Below are 20430 nucleotides of genomic sequence, written 5' to 3'. Positions count from 1 at the left end.
GCAACCCACCCCCTCCATGTGCAGAACTCAGAAACCCATTGCCCCCTCTCTCGACAACCAAAGTAATTAATTTTTTATTAATATTTTTATCCATACTGGAGGTGGGCTCCACTTTGCCACATCACCCACTCAAATATGTGAATAAAAAACCCTAGTGCACAAAATTACTAAAACACCCCTGCCACGTCATAAAATTAAACGGACTTTTGGATGAAATTAACAGTAAAGGGCACTGTGAAACATCAAACCTTGGTCAATGGGGCAAAATGAGTCACTTTAACTTTAAGGGGGTAAAGTGAGATTTGACCAATGTTTTAAGGTGCACTGTAGCTATTAAGCCTTTAATTTTTTGAACAATTTGACCTAAAAAAATTGAAATTCCACAAACATATTTTATTCCAAAAGAAAACACACAACATTAAAAAAAAAACACAAAAGGAGGATTGAAACAATTGTCGACCTCATTCACATCTCCAAAGCTCCTCCAAAGGTGATCGATCAAATCATGTCAGAGACTCTAATGCACATGTGGAGATCGAACTCTATTATGATGAATCATGTAATCAAAAAGAGTCGGGCTATCTTTGTGGTACTCGTATGTAATGCTTGGCTCCAGCTCATGTTGTCTTACTCTGGTCCTCCTAGATCGTTGTGAACACGTATCCTCATCATCAAATTCCTCTTCAACATATTCGTACTCATCCTCCACAACCATGTTGTGCAATATTATACACGTCATCATAATTGAGTAGAGGTTATCCTTGCACCACATATGTGCAGGGTCCTGAACAATAACCGATCGAGCCTATAGTATTCCAAATGCTCTTTCAACATCCTTCCTGTACACTTCTTGCATTTGTGCAAAAAGCCTCTTCTTTAGGTTATCAGGAGGAGAAGAGATGGTCTTTACCAAAGTAGCCCAACGGGGGTAGATCCCATCTGCCAAATAATAGCCGAAATGGTATTGATTTCCATTGACTATATATTCAACATAAGGAACCATTCCATGTACCACATCATTGAACAATGTAGAACGAGCTAAAATGTTGATATCATTGTTGGATCCAACAGCTCCAAAAAAAAGGCATGCCATATCCATGTGTTGTATAAGGCCAGGGCCTCTAGTGCAACAGTGAGTTTTTTTTTTTTGTGACCAGTAAATTGGCATGCCCAAGTATATGGGCAGTTCTTCCATTCCCAATGCATGCAGTCAAGACTTCCTAGCATGCCTGGGAAGCATCAACGACTTGCCATGTGCAATAGCATGTAAAGGTCAGCTAGATTTGGAGACCTGAGGTACCTTTGTCCGTACATGGCTTCAACAGCGCAACAAAACTTACAGAGTGATTCAAGAGCTATGCTTTCACTCAATTTACAGTACTCGTTGGTTGCGTCAACTGAGCATCCCCATGCGAGCATACGAAAGACAGCGGTTAACTTTTGTTCAGGGGATAGCCCTTGTCGGCCAAGCCCGTCTTTTTTATAGCGAAAGTATGGCTCGTGGTTGACAACATCATTCAAGATGCAGTAAAACAACTCTTTCCGCATTCGGAACTGCCTACGAAAGTCTGTACTATTAAAATGTGGCCTTTCAATGAAGTAGTTGGACATGAGATTGCGATGGCGATTTTCCCTCTTACGGTTCTTGTACTCATGACCGACTACCGACCCACCATATTTGGTGGCTTCATTCTCCAGTGAACTATGGTGGACAATGGCTTGTATCACTCTCTGATGATGTTCCTCATCATTTGAATCATCATCAAACATAAAGAAAAAGATGGCATTGCCACGGTTATCCATTGAAAACTTGAAATGATATGAAAAGTAAGAGAATGAAGAAGATGATGTGCTTGAAATGATATGAAAAGTATGAGAATGAAAGGAAATTGATGAAATTGACAAAGGAAAAATAAATTGAGAAATAAAAAAAAATATTTGTGGTAGATTAATTGAGAAATGGCCGAGTATTTGTAGAGTTTGGAGTGAGTTTTGGGGTTAGTTAAAATATTATTTTGACCGTTGGATTTTTTTCTTTACCGTTAACATAGCTTATGTTTAATCTAGATCGTTGATTTAAGTTACTATTAGAATATTAAAAAAAAAAAAGAAATTTGAATTGTTGTCGTTGGATTCCAACGGCAACATAACCAAAATGCGACATGTGGCAAGCTGCTGCATCATGCAGCAGACAAGCACTGCAACACGTGCCCTAATTTGATTTCTTGCACATGGGTTGCGCCAACAGCAGGTGGGCTCCACTGAAATTTTTTTGGGTCCAGACAATAGCTCCAACGACAACATAACCAAAATGCGACATGTGGCAAGTTGCTGCATCAGGCAGCAGACAAGCACTGCAGTACGGGCCCCCATTTGATTTCTTGCACATGGGCTGCGCCAATAGCAGGTGGGCTCCACTGAAATTTTTTTTTGGGTCCAAACAATAGATGGACTGCTATTTAGCCCCAAGTTTGGGTTTTCCCAAAGTTTGGCCCCTTTATTTTCTTGAGTTGGGAGAGGTTTTGGGCTATAATTTGGGATATTTTGGGTTTGGCCTCATGGGTTGGAGATGGCCTTACAGAGAGATTTTGAGAGATGAGATGGAAAAAATAAAAAATAAAAAAAATATTTCGGGTTGGTCTTAGTCCGGTTTAATTATTTGAAATTTTAGTTTCATAATCTGAACCATCTATTTTTTATGACCCAGGTCAAACACTACTCATAGGTAAAATAATCCAAATCAAGAATAAATAATCATCTAGTTGTTACTGGAAAAATAATCACAGTGAATTGGCTAAAAGCATTTGAAAGACTATAATAAAAATTAAATATCTAATGAATTTCCAATTTTGATGATTGTTTACATAAATGATCTTTGAAGGAAAAACTAACAAATGAATCATTTGAATCAGGAAATCACGTTGTGAGGAAGTGCATGTGATTCCACACCCTTAATATCGCTTGTATAAAATAAAATATAAAATAAGAAAAATTCTTACATTTTTCTAGCTTAATTTTTGTAGTAAAATTGATAATATTGCACAGATGTGACCGTCTTGAAGTAGGAGTTTCTTAGTTTGACTAATATAAGGCAAAATCCATGGGTCAATGAAATTGGTGTCAAAAGAATGAACCTTTCTAAACCCTTAGAAAGGAATCAACTTGATGACAATAACAAAGCCTCACTTATATGATGTTTCTCAAAAGCAACAGATCTGGCATCCTAATGATGTTCGAGGGTCTTCAAATTTCTGCACAGGTTGTTGATCTTCTAAAGACTCGAAATGTATGGAAAGAATTCTTTTCATGTATGTAGCAAAATGCTAATCCTCTACACAGGCTGCAGGGCCAACTCCATATTGGTGTTTTTATGATCAGAAGACTCTGCAGACGAAGCAGCATCATTGTGTTCATGACCCGTAGACTCCGAAGACGAAGCAGCATCCTTGTTCTCTCCAGAGTTCATCTCTTGAACTGGTGGAGGGGCAACAAGGGTCATCGTATTGGAAGTATTATCAGATAGGTGGTTCCTCATCTCCCTGTGCTCTTGACACAAAGCACACCAGTGCATGCAGCAGTGCACCAGGCATGGATCACAGGGTGAATCCTGCAGAAAAGTAGCACACTAAGTCAGAACCCACACTATAGGTGTTAATGTTCAAATGAAATAATCCGAAAAGAGTTCATTAGCTTTTTCAGGAAGGGAAACAGATTTCAGGGCTTTCTTTCCATAATAAAAGCGAATACTAAATTACTTTTTTCTGAAAGCAATTGTTACAAACCTCAAGCTACTCTTTCATAAACAAAATATTCTGAGTTTCCACCAAAAATTTAAAGCTGTAAATCTTGAGGTTTTGAAAACAGGAACGCTTGATATCATGTCTCAAGGGCCCCCGTATTAGCTCTAAAAATTGGAGTATCTAAACCATTTGATAACTAATGTGTTGATGGCTTCTTTCTGTGACCACTTAGGTCTTTGATTTAGATACATCTTTTCAGCATGCAATGCTAGTAACCAGAGAGACTTAAATCTAGATATTGATAGCAGAAAAGTAAACAAATACATTTAAAGGCTCAAATTAATCCATTTCACATTCTATCTGGGAAACTGATTAACAAATAAATTTTTATTTATTTTATCCTACTTAAGTTTAGAAGGAAGTATTGAAGAAAGATAAAGTTTCAAGCATACATATGAAAATAAATGAAGTCTGCTCTTTCTGAAGCATCAGTGCTACTAACACATAAAATTATCGAAGTAAACACTGATTAAAAAACAATCTTGTATCTAAAAGCTCTTTATAGCAGACAATGTAGATAATTGATTTGCTTACCAGCTGAGGATAGTGCAAAGGCAATTTAGCAAACAAACCATCTGGTTTACACACACACAACAAAAGAACATCACACTTGAACGGGAAAGTCAAACACATGAATCAACATTTCATAGTATGACAAAAATTCACATCAGAAGCTATATATTATATGTGAGACAAGAAAAACTTCACCTTATTAAAAGTAGGGCCTATCACCAAAAGCCATTTGTGTACAATGCAAAATCATGGGGAAAAAATTTAACAAAATAACTTACCAAAAATGCAAAAATAAATAGGAGAAAACATAAAATTATCTAAAGTGAATGTACACAGGCCTTTTACATTTCAGAAAATTTATTCACATTCTATTCTTCCAGATGATCTGATTTATTTTGCATGTAATTCCAAGTTCAAGAAATATAAGAACTGAAATTCACCTTGAGATGATACTTCTTTTGCAATGACTGCCTAAACAGACCTGTGTAGATTGCACACATCCACCAGGCAAATAGCAATGTCTCACAGATGAGAACCGAAGTCTTAGGATCAAGACCATGAAAGAATCCTGTTACTGCTGCAACTGCAATTCCTCCTTCAACACACATGGCATGGCAAACACAGGCATTGTTCCAGGGAATATCTTCTCGTATTGTTTCAACATTACGCCCAAACAGCACACATGGACAGAAAAGTCCAGTCCAGCCTGCAACATAAACACAATAAATTCAAGGAATTATGAATTATCAGGAGAGTGTGATAAAATATATTCCATCAGGGTTGTGACATCTATTTTATCTCACTCAACTAATACTCTAAAATCTAAAAATCTTCTCTCTTTTTCTTCAGAAAATCCAAACAAATCTAGGCACATTATGGTCTCAGCAAGGAACACAATATGTAAAAACTAGGAGAGTAACATAAATTTCCAAAATGCTATTCCTCTTTGGATACACAAAGCCTTCTGACCTGCTGAGGTGAGAACTGGTTGCATATAAAAACAATTTTGCTTAACTTGGACAATCTAAATGTCTAACTTCCAAATCATTAGGTCACATTTTAACATTGTTTTTCTTTGCCTTATTAATCATCATAAGTGGGCCACATTTAACCCTGTTTTTCTTCGCCTGATTAATCAACAAAAGTAGAAAATTATGCTTTCAAACCGCCTCCCATCCCGAGAAAAAAGAAAACGAAAAGTGATACAGCAGATGAACGCTTACAACTCTCAGGATCTTCAGCACAGCCAAATATCCCAGTTGTCCAATCTTCATCGGCTGGGGGTTGGTATCTTTCAGGCAGTGGTTGCCCACATTCCGCACATTTATCAACACTTAACTGTCCAATACTAAACATAATCATCAACACCAACAAAAAAAATAACAAGGACAATATGTGATATGTCAACATTAGATTGAGGTACATCACATAGATAAATGCACACTAAAGCATGTCACCTCAATGTCAGGAATATCATTAGCATTGCACTTATAATTTAACAACAGAGTAGAGGTTTCTAAGAATATCAATTATAGCTAATTTGCAACAAGATAGAAGAAATCCTCATGAAAACAAAAACAACAGAAAACCAACATCCAACATTATCATTTTTCTCAGATATGAACCCAAATTTGCGATTTTCTGCACAAAAAAAAAAAATCGAAGCCCAGGAAGTGAAAGAAGGACCTGAGGAATTTGAATGGGTTGGTTGAGCTCTCCAGGGTTGATATCTTCCGTTGGCGCTTCTTGTTCCCTCGTCAGCTTCACGTACCTCGATTGGGGATTTCCATCAGCCATCTGGTCCAACCAAACCCACATTATACATTTCCTTCATATTTAATATACATGTATGTATAGCTCTTATATATAACATGGATAAAAAATGGAAATCAGTGAGGAATATGTACCTTGGAATTAAAGAAACACAAAAAAGAAAAAATGGGAAAGCTACTCCAGATGTGGAGGAGTTTCTGAGAGAATGGTGTACAAATCTATGAGCCTGTTCTTTGTTGCTTTCTTTCTCAACGCAACGCGTCCTCTTCGGCTCTTCATTCACTCTCAAACGCCATGTCTTAATAGCAGCAATGGGAAATGTACATCAATTTTGCATTGATGGAACAAATTACGTATAACAACGACGTCGTATTTCCACCATAGATCTTTTTTAATTATTGTTTTTTGGCTTTTTAATTAGTGTCATCGAGACCAAAAAAACTTACTTGTAATGAGGATATAACTGTTTTGCTATCTCGGTCAATAAGATGATGACACGTAGAAAAGTTATCCCATATGTCATTGTGTTATTGACCAGAATAATAAAAAATGTTATTCCTATTGCATAAGAGTTTTTCTCGATAGAAGCGGATTGGGCCAATCAGAGAACCTATCTATGTTTTGTCAAAACTCACAAATTTCTTTTGAAGTGGAAGATTTCATAAAAAGTTTGTCCATATTTGTTCAAAATGAGGACTGAAAATGGAGTGTAATTACTACATTATCTTCAAATTTTAAGTTTGGTGTTGAACTTGTCTAATATTTAAAGGGTATAGTTGAGATTAAACCATCTTTAGGTGACAAAGAGGGTCCTCTTTAGTAATTATACTTGAACGAGTGCATCCGCGCTAAGTTACTTATCTTACAGCCACATTAAAGTTCAATTTTGGATATCTATTTATGGCAAGTTAAAGTTTTATTTATGGTTTGTCACAATGATAGTTTACTGGCGCTTTTTTATTTTATTTTTCTTTCTATACGAGTGATATTAAAGAGAAGGGAGTCGACCTCAATTGCATAGATAAATATTCTTAACTATTTAAGCTACAAACTCATTGCTATTCACTCCTTAAAATGATTGAAAATCTTTTATGTATCCATCTTACAATTCTTTACTCCAAAGAAAAAAACACACATATATGAAAGGAAGCAACGGCCCAAAATATATCAACATGGGCCTCTGGGAAAGGATGAGATTTCTCAGAATAGTTTACAACAGACTGGCTAAACATCAGGTGTTGAATCCTTGACGTGTAGATATGAAAACCAACAAACAACACTAACAAGAGAAAAACGCCAATTCCTTTCTTTTTTGCATTTCAACTCAGACGAGCCTCAGCAGATTGAAGAAAGAAAGAACAGCCATGGGAGGAGGAACCATGCATATTGACCTGCCCACCATCCACATCAAACATTCTTCTTCTTCTTCTTCTTCTTCTTCGAAGCTTCCAGTTTCATCCAGTTATGTTGCCACTGTTAAACCCTCTTGTTCTGCTACATACTGTTTCTGTGGAAGTGAGAGTTGCAGAAAACTAGAGCTTGCATATGGAAAAGAAGACAAAAGAGCAAGTGGGTCTAATCTGAGCTCTGTTTTTGGGCCTGTTCCTTCCCAATTTGAAGTCCAAAATGCAATAACTGCTCTTCTCAAGTAAGTATTATTATTTTTATTTTCTTTATACAAGCGATATTTTACTTTAATATAATCTAATATAAATTACTGGGAGGGAGATTCGAACTCAAGTAAGTATTATTAACTTTACAAAATTTGTAAATTTTTGGGGTATGATTCTTTTGATGGGGATATGTTATCTACTCTGTTGTGGAACTCAAATTTTGTCCACAGAGGAGATGTTCAATCAATCCCATGCAAAGCAGTCAAGATTTTACTTATTTTCATATAATCTAAATCTTTAGCTTTATTTTATGTTTATATTTCCTTGGATGTCTTTCACTTATTTTACTTGATGATTATATTTCTTCTCACCTTAATTTAGTTTTATGTTTTTGGAAAACTGATCAAATTTCCCATGCAAATTTCCTTTAGCTGACTTGATGAAATGAAGGGAGGGAAAAACTGTGTTCATTAATGATTGCTTACACAAGCTTAACTTAAACATTAATAAATTATTTGAATGATATCCAGAATAAAAGAATACTGTGTTCATAATTAACAAATCACAAAGTGAAAGCAGATTTTAATAAATTCTTTTTGTTCCTTTGTGATTAAGGATTTGATTAACTTCTTGTTGAGACTTGAATGTTTGTGATATCATATTTCCATCTTGACCAGTTTTATGCAAGGGATAACTTCATCTCAGCCAGAGTTTCAATGGCTTCAGCAAATATTGGATTGCTGTGTTACAAGAAAGTTGCTCTCATATGGACAAAGAAGAGTTCATGAGGCTTTCCAATTGTTACAGACGGATCCTTGTGTTAAGGTGTCTTCTCTTAACCACTTGAGCTACAAGTCCCTTGTCCGTCTTTTACGTTGTAATGTTTTTTCTCCCAAAATGTTACTTGAGTAATCTAACTTGAATGCAGAGACTGGTGGTCTCCCTTTCATCTGATAAAGCCCTATGGGAAGCTGTTACCAACAATGAGTTGGTCAAGAAGCTCCAAGAGCCTATCTTCCTTGGTATGCATTTCCACTTATCCCGTACTTAATTTACTTGGGTTTTTTTTTCTGGGTATGTTAAATAGATTTCTGATGCACAACCTTGGCAACACCTATTTCATTGATGCATATTTGTTTTATTTTTTCTGTTATCAGTTGTCTTTCTGCATTAACTGGTCTTAAAGTAGTGTTTTTGATAAACAGAAAAGTATAACAAGGAAACCACTTTGCTTTTATTATTCCATGGCAATAAACATCTCCTACTAAATTTATTTTCATTACACTAATCTCTATCTTTCTGGCTCAAAATGAAGGGCTGCCTTCGAGTGAAAACGAGGAACCAGAATTATCTACACGAATTATGAGGTGGATTATGGATGTTACAAAAGCAAAAATTATGCAACTTATTGAGACATTTCAATCACTCGTGAATGAGATGTTTCTACCTCCAGAAACTCCTCCGAGTGAAAACCCTACGGCGGACGATGAGGATCAGTTTGAAGCAAAAGTTAGGTCTTCATTGCTTCTCTCTGTTGTGATTCTTTTAATTGTGGTTGTTACTCGATTCCACAAGGCCTGACCACCGGATTAGCTTCTGAAAATGGTTGTACAAAGATAAGCACCTTGGCCATCATAAGTCCCATTTATGCACAAATATTGTTTTATTAAATAAAGTTTTAAATCATCTTTTGCCACTGTCACTGGGGACGACTAGACTACTATATCAGGGTAGAAAAATAATCCAAGAAACCACATTCAGAATAATCTGTGAAACCTCTTTCGGTAAGAAAGATTGACATCACATGCCATGGGATTCTTAAAACAGTCAATTACACAAAAGAGCAAAATCATTAAGGAGGTCAAGTAAACATTCACAAACTGTTAATAGAGATTTGAATATATGATATAATCATCTTATCCAGGAAGATCAACATTTATGCACCGCAATGGTGATTACAAAGAATATTTGGCATATATCAATCTCAAACAGTTAGAACCTGATCTTGGAGGAAAATAAAGGTAGTTTACACTTCTAAAGATCAGGACATCCAGTATTTTGGACTCATTAATTCACGATCTGCAGCAGGACCTTGATTGGCAAGCTTCTGAATTCGCGAAGAGAACTCTTCAGCCTGATGAAATGGAGGAAGATCAGTGTTCCAATTAAAATCAAAGTGCATCTGAAAATATAGATGGAATAGTAACACGTGTATTTGAAGAACACTTCTCTGCACACATTTCGATATTACAAATGTTGGTATGTACGAAAACAAAGAACAAAATACCAAAAAACTAAAGAATAAACTGAGATTCTTTAATAAGAACAAGTGCATGTTCCCCCTCCCCAACTTTTCTAACTTAAAGGAAACAGTGAGTTTGAGATTTTATGATTCTCCAGACTTGCAACTCTTCCATTACTACCAGCACATGGGTGCCCAAAACAAACACCAGATCAGCAAGTCCTTGTATTTTACACCTCCTAGTTACTAATAAAACCAACTAAGTGCATCCCTTTTAAAGCTAATTATAATAACTCAAAAAACTATGCAACAAAGATACTAACCTTTTCATCAATCCACATTAAAGAACTGAGCTGATTGTTTAAGATTCGTACAACCACATCTAATGGAGCCATCCCATCATTTGTATCAAGTTCTCCTCCCTAAACAAAATGAAAGCATCGTTATACTCGTCTACATGTGTTGGAAAAGCTTCTTAAGAAGTAGAAACACCACTGAAAACCTTTACCTGGTTGGCATTTAGGGTCTGAATAATTGATTTGATCTGTTCTGTCACCTGCTCCAGTTCTCTCTCTATAAACTCAGCTTGCTCATACCTGCAATTGAAATCAGAATAGTGAGAAAAGAGGAACCTTTATGTGTACTTTTGTGTTTTGTATCTGTCACGTGCACGAGAGAGAGCGAGAGAGGAAGCATAGTTGGACCAAATCCAATTTCCACAAAATATAGCCTGACAATCAACAGACTAATCCCATAAACCAACAATAATTGGCTAGTTCACGCTCCCTATACTCCACATCAAGTCACCAAAGTCAATTGAGTAGGAACAAACTTCACAATTTGATTTCAGGAATGGTGACACCAAAATGTTCAGATTTCTTAATGCGAAAAATGTACTACTGGAACAGGGAAAAGAAAAAACATATGCAATTGGTCCAGAAACATAGAGATGCCAAAAATATTTCCATCACATAAATTAAAACAATAGCAATAGTACAATAACTCACATCGCATCTCTTGTCGATGCAGCTTCATCATCAAGAATCAATCCACGCTCGTCCTTGTATATACGCTCAGCTTCTTCTTCCATGCTTTGCAAAGCCTTATCAACCTAACAATATAACCAGAAGAAGGAACCTTATCATGCATATATTTCCAATTTCTGTGGTCTATAGGCAGCTCTGTATGTCCTTCTGCTCTACAAATTTCTTGAAGGCTACTAATTGAACTAACAAAAGTATGCTTCCATGTATCAGCTTTAGGGCTTGAAACATACAAAAAAGTTAAAAGAGAAGATTTTAATAATTATAATGGCCTCCACAAAGATAATCACAATGTGTGATTTTATTTGTGCCCACGATGTGCAAATCTATCTAAGGGGATCAATTGCAGACCTCATCTTACAAATAAAAGCGTGGCTTCATAAATCAAGGAAACAACAATTGAGATGCATCAGCGTAGATTACATACAAAGACTGACATAATGAGGGCTATCCCAAAATTAGTGCCCAGTAATAAAATTATAGCAGTGTATGGTAAAAATACAAAAGACTTATGAAAGTACCTCTTGCTGATGAGTCTCGATTAACTCTAGCTGCCGCTCCAAGTTAGCTTGGGTTTCAACCACTTTTGCCACTTCAATCTAAATAATTAAAACATATGGAAGTTAAACATTATTATTAATCATAACAAATTCTAAACAATTCCATATTAGTACATAAGAACAGTGAAAATAAATAAAGAAAAACCAGCAGATGAAGGAAAACAGATAGGCATAGTAGAAAAAGAAGAAATGGAAAAATCAATCTGTGCATGCTCATATAGTCTTTTTATCTTCAATACAGCAAAAGAAGGAACACAAGCTGATTGTCCCATATTACTTGCATGGATATCATATACCGCTGCGAGTAAAAGCACTACTCACTGAAGATATCAACTAAATGAAGTTACTACTGTATCAACACACAGAATTGAAAACTGGCTTTAACTTCATATATCTCAACCAGTATACTTAAACAAGTTCTCTGATATGTTGGGAAATACATCACCTCGAGCCTAAGAAGAACATCACGGTTCTGCAAAATCCTCTTGTCCCAGTCTGCTATTGCATTGGCCTGCTTTCGGAATTTTCCAGTACGTTCTTGGAGCTCAGCATTCCACTCCTTGATGATCTTCAATTAAAGTAAAAAAGAAAATGAATCACAAGGAATATAATTTTTTTTAATAATTTTAATGAGAAAACAAGGAATAGATTGGATAGGTCATAATACAGAAAGAATTTATCATCTGTAATAAAATGGAGTTGCATTGATAACATTAGAGGGAGTGGGGTAGAGAAACTGGTATTGACAAGTATTACCTTAAAGAGATGTGTCACCTTTCATTCTTTTGACAAGAATATATAAGTGGACATTAAAAATGAAAGTAGTGGCAAGTGGACATTAAAAATGAAAGTAGTGGCAAAAAAAAGATGAAAAAAGATGGAAGCAATTACTCCACATAGTTGTAGAGGGTATTGAAAATTCAGTGCCCTATCTCTGAGGGGGTTCAAATGTTATTTGGATAAACAAGGATTTTCATTCTTAGTTTCCTTTTATTCTTTTCAATTCCTGGACTAGCCTTTCAATGAAAACATAAACAATTATTTAAGTTGTGAGAGACTGAATTTATAGTGTAATATTATGTGCGTATGACAGAATATATTTTGCCTTCACCACATTTAATGCTCGCTAGTTGAATTTTCAAAATATTTTGTTCATAAGGCCTAGCATATGAAAGTTGGATTTAAGTGGCACTTCGCTCATAAAGCTCCATAGGATAACAACATTACTAAAAACAAAGAGGCAAACATATGAAGTACCTCCTCCACAGTCTTCCCTGTGATCTCAGAAGGTAATTTTGGTGCAGTAGATACTGTAGTGCTGACAGTTGAAGTTGTCCTATAAGACAAGAAGGACAGACCAGCAGAAGTCAGATAGAAGTCCCAAATCTTTATAACTATATATAATTTGTACTACACTTTTTTTTTTTTTCTCAATTTTCAGTTTTCACTAGATAGTTTAAGTAAACCACAAAATTACTCAACAGCATTCCATCTAATCTTTCAAGTTTAATCTGCTCTTCCATAAGAAAATTGTTTATAACAAGAAGAGCATATGAAATACCAAAATGGATTAAGCCTAAAGCAAAAATGAACACAATGCAAAGTTATCACTAAGGCAAAGTACACAGACCCACTAGTGGAAGCCACAATAAGTGATGTTGATGTCTGAATTGCAGCGGTACTTGTACTGGTTGTCGCTGCAGCTACAGGTGCCGAAGTAGTGGCACCTACAGAATTAAATTTGCACAATCACACTTCATCAGAACCTTTCTAGCAAACCAAAAATATACTTGAGCTAGACATGAAAATATTCAGCAAAACATGGTATTTTCATGTGCCTTGTGTAGTGATAACAAATACCAATTCAGGCACCAAGCATAAGGTACTCAAATTTCTCTAAACAAGTAGCCTCCAAAGTTAAAAGTCCTACACAATATAATCTGGCAATGCAATTCAGCATTCTACCCATACACCTGATATTGATTCTAAATGGGAATTTAACCAATTTAGAGACAATTAACCCAAGAAGTTTTCATAAAATATTTAAAATAGCCAAAGAGGGTTGAAAAAACTCACCAAATGCAGGCAAAGTGGTGCTAGGTTGCGCTTGTGATGAGGAAGCAGGCGTCGACCCTTTTGTCAGCGAGGAAAAGCCAGTATAAGAAGCAGCGGCAGTAGTCCCTAAAGAGGCAGCTGCGGAGGACACTCCAAACCCTGTAAACAAACCTGCTGTGCTGGAAGGCGCAGCTGAGCTGGCAGGCGCTGCTATTGAAGCGGTTGCAACTGTACTCGAAACTGCAGAAGTAGAAGGAGTCGCACCGAAACTCGGCATAGAGAAAGAGGCTTGGGTTGTAGTGCTAGCAGCTGGAGTCGAAGAAGCGCTTGTGGTGGTGACTGTCGAAAACAAGGGAGCAGAAGGAGTTGAGAAGGACTGCGAGGTGGGTTTTGCGGTGGAAATGGGGGCAGCTGATAAGGCGGCATTGGAGAATCCGAAAGACGGTTGTGAAGCAGAGGAAGTGGGTGGTGCGAACGAGAAGCTTGGAGCGGTTGAAGCCGTTGCTGATGAAGTAACACTGGTGGGTGTGGAGGTTGTTGGTGGCTTTGAAAGAGGTGAGGCTGTTGGGAAAGAGAAAGCTGAAGAGGAACTCGTGAAGCTTGGGAATGAGGATGTGGTTGAAGCTGAAGACGACAAAGCAGAGCTGAACAAGGGTGTTGAAGAAACTGTGGAAGATGAGCCAAACAGGGAAGAGGGTGCGCTGTGTGTGAAGGAAGTTGAGCTAAACAGAGATGAAGCAGAAGCGGAAGCGGAGCCAATCAGAGGTGAACTGGCTGCCGATACAGTTGCTCCGAACAAGGACGAAGCGGTGGACGACGGTGCTCCGAATAAAGTAGAAGCGGAAGCGGAAACGGGCGCGGGCGCGGAAGCGGGAGCGGGCGCGGGCGCCGATGAGGATGAGCCAAACAGGGGTTGGGATGGAGATGAACCAAACAGCGGAGTTGAAGCCGAGGAGCCAAACAGGGATGATGGAGCCGAGATTGCTGCTGAGAACCCGAATCCAAAAGAAGGGGCGGCAGCAGAGGAGGCTGTGGTGGCGGTGGAGGCTCCGGATCCGAAAGAAGGGGCCCGGGCCGGAGCTAGGGTTAGAGGACCCAAAAGCAGGGGCGGAGGGGGCGGAGGGGGCGGAGGGGGCGGAGGGGGAGGAGGCGGTGTCGAGGGAGAAACGGAAGGGAGATGAGGAGGAGGAAATGGAGGCACTGAAGGAGGATCCGAACGAGAACCCAGAGGTGGAGGTGGCGGCCTGTGCGGTAGTGGATCCGAATGGGGAAGCGGAGGACCCAAGTGAGAAACCGATTGAGGTGGCGGGGAAAGAGGCAGGAGGGTTGGTGAATGAGAAAGGCGTAGTGGACTGAGAAGAAGCAGCGGAGGAGGATCCGAATGGGAAGCCCGACATTGTTTTCCCTCTTCTCTCTTTTCCCTGCTCTCTTCTGTAACAGTGTCACCGAGGTTTTTCAAATTTGGGGTTTTTGGGTTAACGCTTTCATTTTCAGAGAGGGTCTTTTTATTTTTCAATTTTTTTTTTTTTTTTTATTGTTTACGAAGTGTGCAGTGTGCAGGTGCTTGTCATTGGCTTCCAAAGAGTTCATGGGCTGGGCCTTACAATGAACACCCAGAAATTATTTCTGAACACCCAATACCATGACCCAATTTAAAAAAAATAGAATTTGTTTGGACACCCGACAGCATTTAAATTTGTTTATTTTCAAAGACGACACTAGTCTCTTGATACGCGCTCTCTCTTTTGGGTCAAAAATCATACTAGTCTCTTCTCTTTTAGATCAAAGATTATACTAGTCTCGCAAGGTTGGTCAAAGATTATACTAGTTTCACAAGTTTATAATTCAAATGGTTAAGAGCATTTACCTTTACATCCAAAGTTGTAGGTTTCATTCCCCCGTAATAACCTCAAAATTAATGTTTTGTTATTATATTTCTAAAAAATCGTGTTATGTTGTGTTAATATTTGTGGGCATTTTATGAAGTTGGTTTGGTTTGAAAATAATGATTTAAGTGAGTTTAATCTCAATTAGGATTTAGGACTAAAAAGCCCATATGTTAAATATATTATAGTACAATACTGGTTAAAATAAGGGTATTCTGCTGAATTGCCCCCTGAACTTGTACGTAATGCTCAATTTACCCCCTGGCCTTTTTTTTTAGCAAATTAAAGGCTCGAATTAAATTGTATTATCAATGTTCCCCCCACCGTCAAAATTCGAACATTTCATCCATTAGTCCGTCTATTTGACCCACGTTGACGCTTAATTGAGGGTTATTTTCGTCATTAGGCATGGATTGAATTAGCAACCTCTCCTCTCTCACACACTTCGCACTTCTCTTTCACATTGGTAGGGTAGGGTTAGAAAGGGACCGAAATTTGGGCGGGAAAAAGGACGAAATCGAAGGTTGGAATCGAGGGAATCTGAAAGCTTTTTCATAAAGGTTCTTTTGGCTCTGTTGATTCGACGCAGCATGAGTCTGGATGTGTTGCCTTTGCAGGTGCGGAACAGAGGGCCTCCTCCCAAGTACAGTAAGTAATCGATTTTCCCAATTTGAAATTGTTTAAGCTTGTGTGGTCCTTGGTGTCGGTTGTTTGCACATTTTGTGGTGTTGTCTGATATGCTGTTTTGAATATGAAACACTTGTGGTCCCGAAGCATTTGTGTTGTTTTGTCTGCATAATTATCGGTGGACGAATGGTAGTTGGGCAGTAAAGAAAAGTTGGTGTGATAAAATAGTGGTTTTATATATAATTTTCTGTTTTTTTTAGGTGATCCAGATTTGTTCTCCCTAGAAATTCACCATGGAGGTTATATTTCAGAGGGGAAGTATGTTCGGGGGAAGGTTACTTGGGCAGACAATTGTAATGCTGACCACCTGTCAATGCTTGACCTGTTTGATGTTGCTATCTCTCTAGGATATGACCATAAAAAAATACAGTACCACTACTGGAACAAAAGAAGGGGGTTTGTTCCAATTGAAGTAGATGCCCATGTAGTTGAGTTTGTGGAGTATACACCTACTTCTAGAGTTCAACCTTTATATCTCTCATATAAGAATCAACCGCATTTCCCAGAGAGCCAGGCATCTGCATCTACTCCGCAATTGGGGTTGGAAGTAGAAGTTGAAACTGAAACTGATGTTGGTGAGTTGGGGAACCAGTTTGTAGAAGTGGATGTTGATTTAGATGATGATGGTTATGATGAGGTACATAAGGAGGGAGATAATGAGGCAGATGACAGTGAAGATGATGAGGCTGAAGATGATGATAGTGTAGAAGAGGCTGAAGATGATGACAGTGAGACAGACAATGAGTTGATTGACTCCGAGTTCGAGCAGTCAGATGAAGAAGGGTTGAAGACAGTCTTGGAAGAGGATGATAACTTGTTTGATAAACATGTAGTTGATGAAGAAAATGGTGAATACAATGAAGAACCTGGTGAGGTTGACAGTGAAGACTACAATACCGACGATCTTGTAAGTCTTGATGAAGAATCTGATGAGGGTGAAGGTGTGAAAAATCATAGCCGCAGAAGAAAAGCTCCTAGATTTAAGCAGTTTAGAAGAGAATCTGATTTGCTGAAGCCAACATTCCATTTGGGAATGGAATTTACCAACATGGAGCAGTGTAGGGAAGCAATAAGGTATTATGCAGTTTCATGTGCAAGGCCATTGAAGTGGGTGAGGAATGATTCGAATAGGGTGAGGCTCAAATGTGAAGGAGATAAAAAACAAAAGGTTCCATGTCCTTGGATGCTATATGCTTCTCATGTGGGGAGAGGTCCAAGTACAAGGATTAAGACATATGTTCCAAGGCATACATGTGGAAGGAGGCAAAGAACCAAGTATGCCACATCATCATGGCTGTCTAAGAGGTTTGATGAGGAGTTAAGAGATAATCCCAATATGAAAGTGACAGATTTCATGAAGTTAATAAGGAAACATTATGCCATAGATGTAACTGAGGCTCAGGTTTATAAAGCCAAGAGTTTTGCAAAAAAGAGAATTCTAGGTAGTATTGAAGAGCAATATGGTAAGTTGTGGGATTATTGTGAAGAGTTAAAGAGCAATAACCCTGGAAGTACTGTTATTGTGAAAACTGAATTGCAAGGTGAGAATCCTATTTTCAAGAGGATTTATGTATGTTTTGGAGCACTTAAAAAGGGATTTGTGGAAGGATGTAGACCAGTGGTGGGTTTTGATGGGTGCCATGTTAAGGGTTCTCATCCAGGACAGATTCTAAGTGCAGTTGGGATTGATGGAAATAATGGGATGTATCCAATTGCTTTTGCGGTTGTTGAAGTTGAAAATACAGAGACTTGGGGTTGGTTCTTTGACATATTCTTTCAAGATGTAGGTATTGAAAATGGCAATGGATGGGTTTTCATTACTGATAAGCAAAAGGGTTTGGGGAATGCCCTTCATGCTTTGATGCCCAATGCTGAGCACAGGCATTGTGTGAGGCACTTGCACAATAATTTCAAGCTTGCAGGCCATACTGGTGCAGCTTTCAAGCAGAGGTTGTGGGCAGCAGCTAGGGCAACAACAATACCTGTATTTGAAGCTGAAATGGAGCAGATGTTGGGTCAATCTCAGGCAGCTTATAAGTGGCTTCAGGAGAGACCAGCTGCTCATTGGAGTAGATCACACTTTAGTACAGTCCCAAAGTGTGATATACTTCTAAACAACTTGTGTGAGTGTTTTAATGCTGCAATTCTAGAAGCAAGAGATAAGCCCATTGTTACTCTTTTGGAGAGAATTAGAACCTACTTGATGCTTAGAATGGCTAGACTTAGAGAGACAGTGTGGCCCCATGAGGTTGGTCCAAGAATATTTGGTATTGTGGAGAAGAATTCAATTGAAAGTGGCCACTGCATAGCTTCGTATGCTGGTGGGGGGAAGTATCAAGTTAATAGCATGTTGGGAGCTATGTTTGTTGTGGATTTAGAAAGGCATACATGTACCTGCAGAAAATGGGACTTAAGTGGAATTCCTTGTCCACATGCCTTGGCTTCAATAGCAAAGAGTGAGCACAGCCCTCTGGATTTTGTGCATGCACTTTACAAAAGGCCGGCATATGATAGGGCTTATGAGGGCTATATATCTCCAATGCCTAGTCAAGCATATTGGAGAAAAACAGGGCATGTACCTATCAAGCCACCTGTTTATCGCATCCAACCAGGAAGGCCCAAACTTAGCAGAAATAGAGAAGCTGATGAAATACCAAAAGGGGCAACAAAACTTAAAAGGTATGGCATTGTAATGACATGCCGCAACTGTGGACTAGAAGGTCACAATTTTGCTGGCTGTCCCCAACTTAGACAGGTTATAATTGTTCTTAATTTGTTTGTTTACATATTTATTTTTGTTGAAAATGGCTATGTTAATATGTGATTGGACTGTTTTTACTATATTAACATGTGATTTGTTGTTCTTGACAATGAAGGGGCAACCTAGAGGTAGAGGAAGATGCGGTAGAAGGGGAAGAGGAGCTGTGAGGGGAAGAGGTGCAAGGGGAAAAGGAGCTGCAACTGGTAATGGAGATGTTGATACTACAAGTGTTAATGCAAGTGGAACAACTGCAAGTGGAACAACAACTGTCAGAGGTGTTAAGAGAGGCAGAGGTGTTGTTAGTGAACAACAACAAACTCAGGCCAGACCAAAGTTTAATGTAAGTACTTGGATTATTGTGGTGTGCTTTGAATCAATCATTGCATTATTGAAGGCTTAAGGGATCTATGCTTGGAACAGGTGAAAAGAGGAGCTCAGGCCCCCTATGTCATAAGGAAGACCAATCTATTTGCTGATTCACAAGCTGGCCAAAGTTCACAAGCTCCTTCAGGACCTGCCCCAAGTTCACAAGCTCCTTCAGGACCTGCCCCAAGTAAACAAGCTCCTTCACAATCTGTCCCACATTCACAAGGTCCTTCACAACCTGCCCCAAGGTCACAAGCTCCTCCACAACCTGCCCAAAGTTCACAAGCTCATCAAGGTTCAAGTTCACAACCTCAACCTATGGTAACTTCTCCAAAAAGGCCTAGGTTAAAATCTCCAGCAAAACGAATAAGGCCATGGAGAGTTTAGTCAGCAATTTGAAGTGAATGGCTCAAGAGTTGTTATGTTTATTTTGGTGTTCTAGATCATCTTGGTTTGCAATCTATTTGCTAGTATATTGTTGAACTGATTTTGATATGAAGTGAATGGATGAAGATGTATTTTTGAAACTAAATTTGGACAAGCTTTTATGTAATCACATGTGAATTCAAATGTTGTATATTTTGGCCTTTGAAGTGCAGTTCATTTGGTGTGATAGTTACTATTTCAATGGTCAAAATGACAGCTTGCATTTTCATTCACCAAAACAGTTCTTACATTGTCAATTACACACCCTTTCTTACCCTTACAAAAAGTCAATCACCCATCTTTTTCTCACCATTACAAATTGCCAATTACCCATCTTTCTAACCATTACAAAATGCCAAGCACTCATCCCTTTCTAGCCCTTACAAAATGCCAACTACCCATCCATTTCTACAGCTGCCCATTTGTGCCTTTATCTTCATTCAAAATCAAGCACAAAATAACCCCAAACATGCACAATGACACCCAAAACCATGGGTTTTTCAGCTTCGAATTCCCTTTCTTTTTTTCTGCTTCCAAACTGTTAATTCTCCTCAGCAGTCCTGGAATTATTTGCTTAGATCTATTGCACATATCAGGGTCACCCCACTCCCACATTTGACAACGTTTCTGCAAACACAGTTTTAAAAGGTGGAAATTCAAAACTGCAAATTTGAAACCCAAACTTCAAAATTCAACTCACCTGTG

At 38.3% G+C, this 20430-nt stretch overlaps 5 protein-coding genes across 5 annotated transcripts; 2 read left to right on the top strand and 3 right to left on the bottom strand.

Annotated features, from left to right (window-relative positions):
• Window positions 1240-1803, bottom strand: LOC109947412. The gene has a single exon (XM_020557373.1). The coding sequence runs from the start codon at window positions 1801-1803 to the stop codon at window positions 1240-1242; it is 564 nt and encodes a 187-aa protein (XP_020412962.1).
• On the bottom strand, window positions 2950-6353 carry LOC18786150 (cell number regulator 6). The gene is made up of 5 exons (XM_007219679.2): window positions 6221-6353; window positions 6000-6110; window positions 5537-5651; window positions 4754-5019; window positions 2950-3607 (listed from the first exon to the last, which is right to left on the bottom strand). Exons 2-5 carry the CDS (start codon window positions 6108-6110, stop codon window positions 3332-3334), a joined length of 768 nt encoding a protein of 255 aa, XP_007219741.1. The 5' UTR covers window positions 6221-6353; the 3' UTR covers window positions 2950-3331.
• Window positions 7204-9401, top strand: LOC18787175. Its single transcript, XM_007219539.2, has 4 exons — window positions 7204-7734; window positions 8377-8524; window positions 8628-8721; window positions 9015-9401. The coding sequence occupies exons 1-4, from the start codon at window positions 7451-7453 to the stop codon at window positions 9278-9280; spliced, it is 792 nt and encodes a 263-aa protein (XP_007219601.1). The 5' UTR covers window positions 7204-7450; the 3' UTR covers window positions 9281-9401.
• LOC18786989 (nuclear pore complex protein NUP62) lies at window positions 9535-15342 on the bottom strand. Its single transcript, XM_020556941.1, is given in 10 exon segments — window positions 9535-9833; window positions 10265-10363; window positions 10450-10537; window positions 10949-11052; window positions 11506-11583; window positions 11990-12112; window positions 12802-12880; window positions 13175-13271; window positions 13621-14674; window positions 14676-15342. Coding segments are annotated over 10 exon segments (2136 nt in total). The 5' UTR covers window positions 14997-15342; the 3' UTR covers window positions 9535-9740.
• Window positions 16076-19920, top strand: LOC18787643. Its single transcript, XM_020557372.1, has 4 exons — window positions 16076-16133; window positions 16373-18927; window positions 19049-19273; window positions 19354-19920. The coding sequence occupies exons 1-4, from the start codon at window positions 16076-16078 to the stop codon at window positions 19684-19686; spliced, it is 3171 nt and encodes a 1056-aa protein (XP_020412961.1). The 3' UTR covers window positions 19687-19920.

This window comes from Prunus persica, chromosome G2 (genome assembly GCF_000346465.2).
Source record: "Prunus persica cultivar Lovell chromosome G2, Prunus_persica_NCBIv2, whole genome shotgun sequence".
Taxonomy (NCBI): Eukaryota; Viridiplantae; Streptophyta; class Magnoliopsida; order Rosales; family Rosaceae; genus Prunus; species Prunus persica.
Note: the sequence above shows the minus strand (reverse complement) of the source record. Positions and strands in the feature narration are given on the sequence as shown.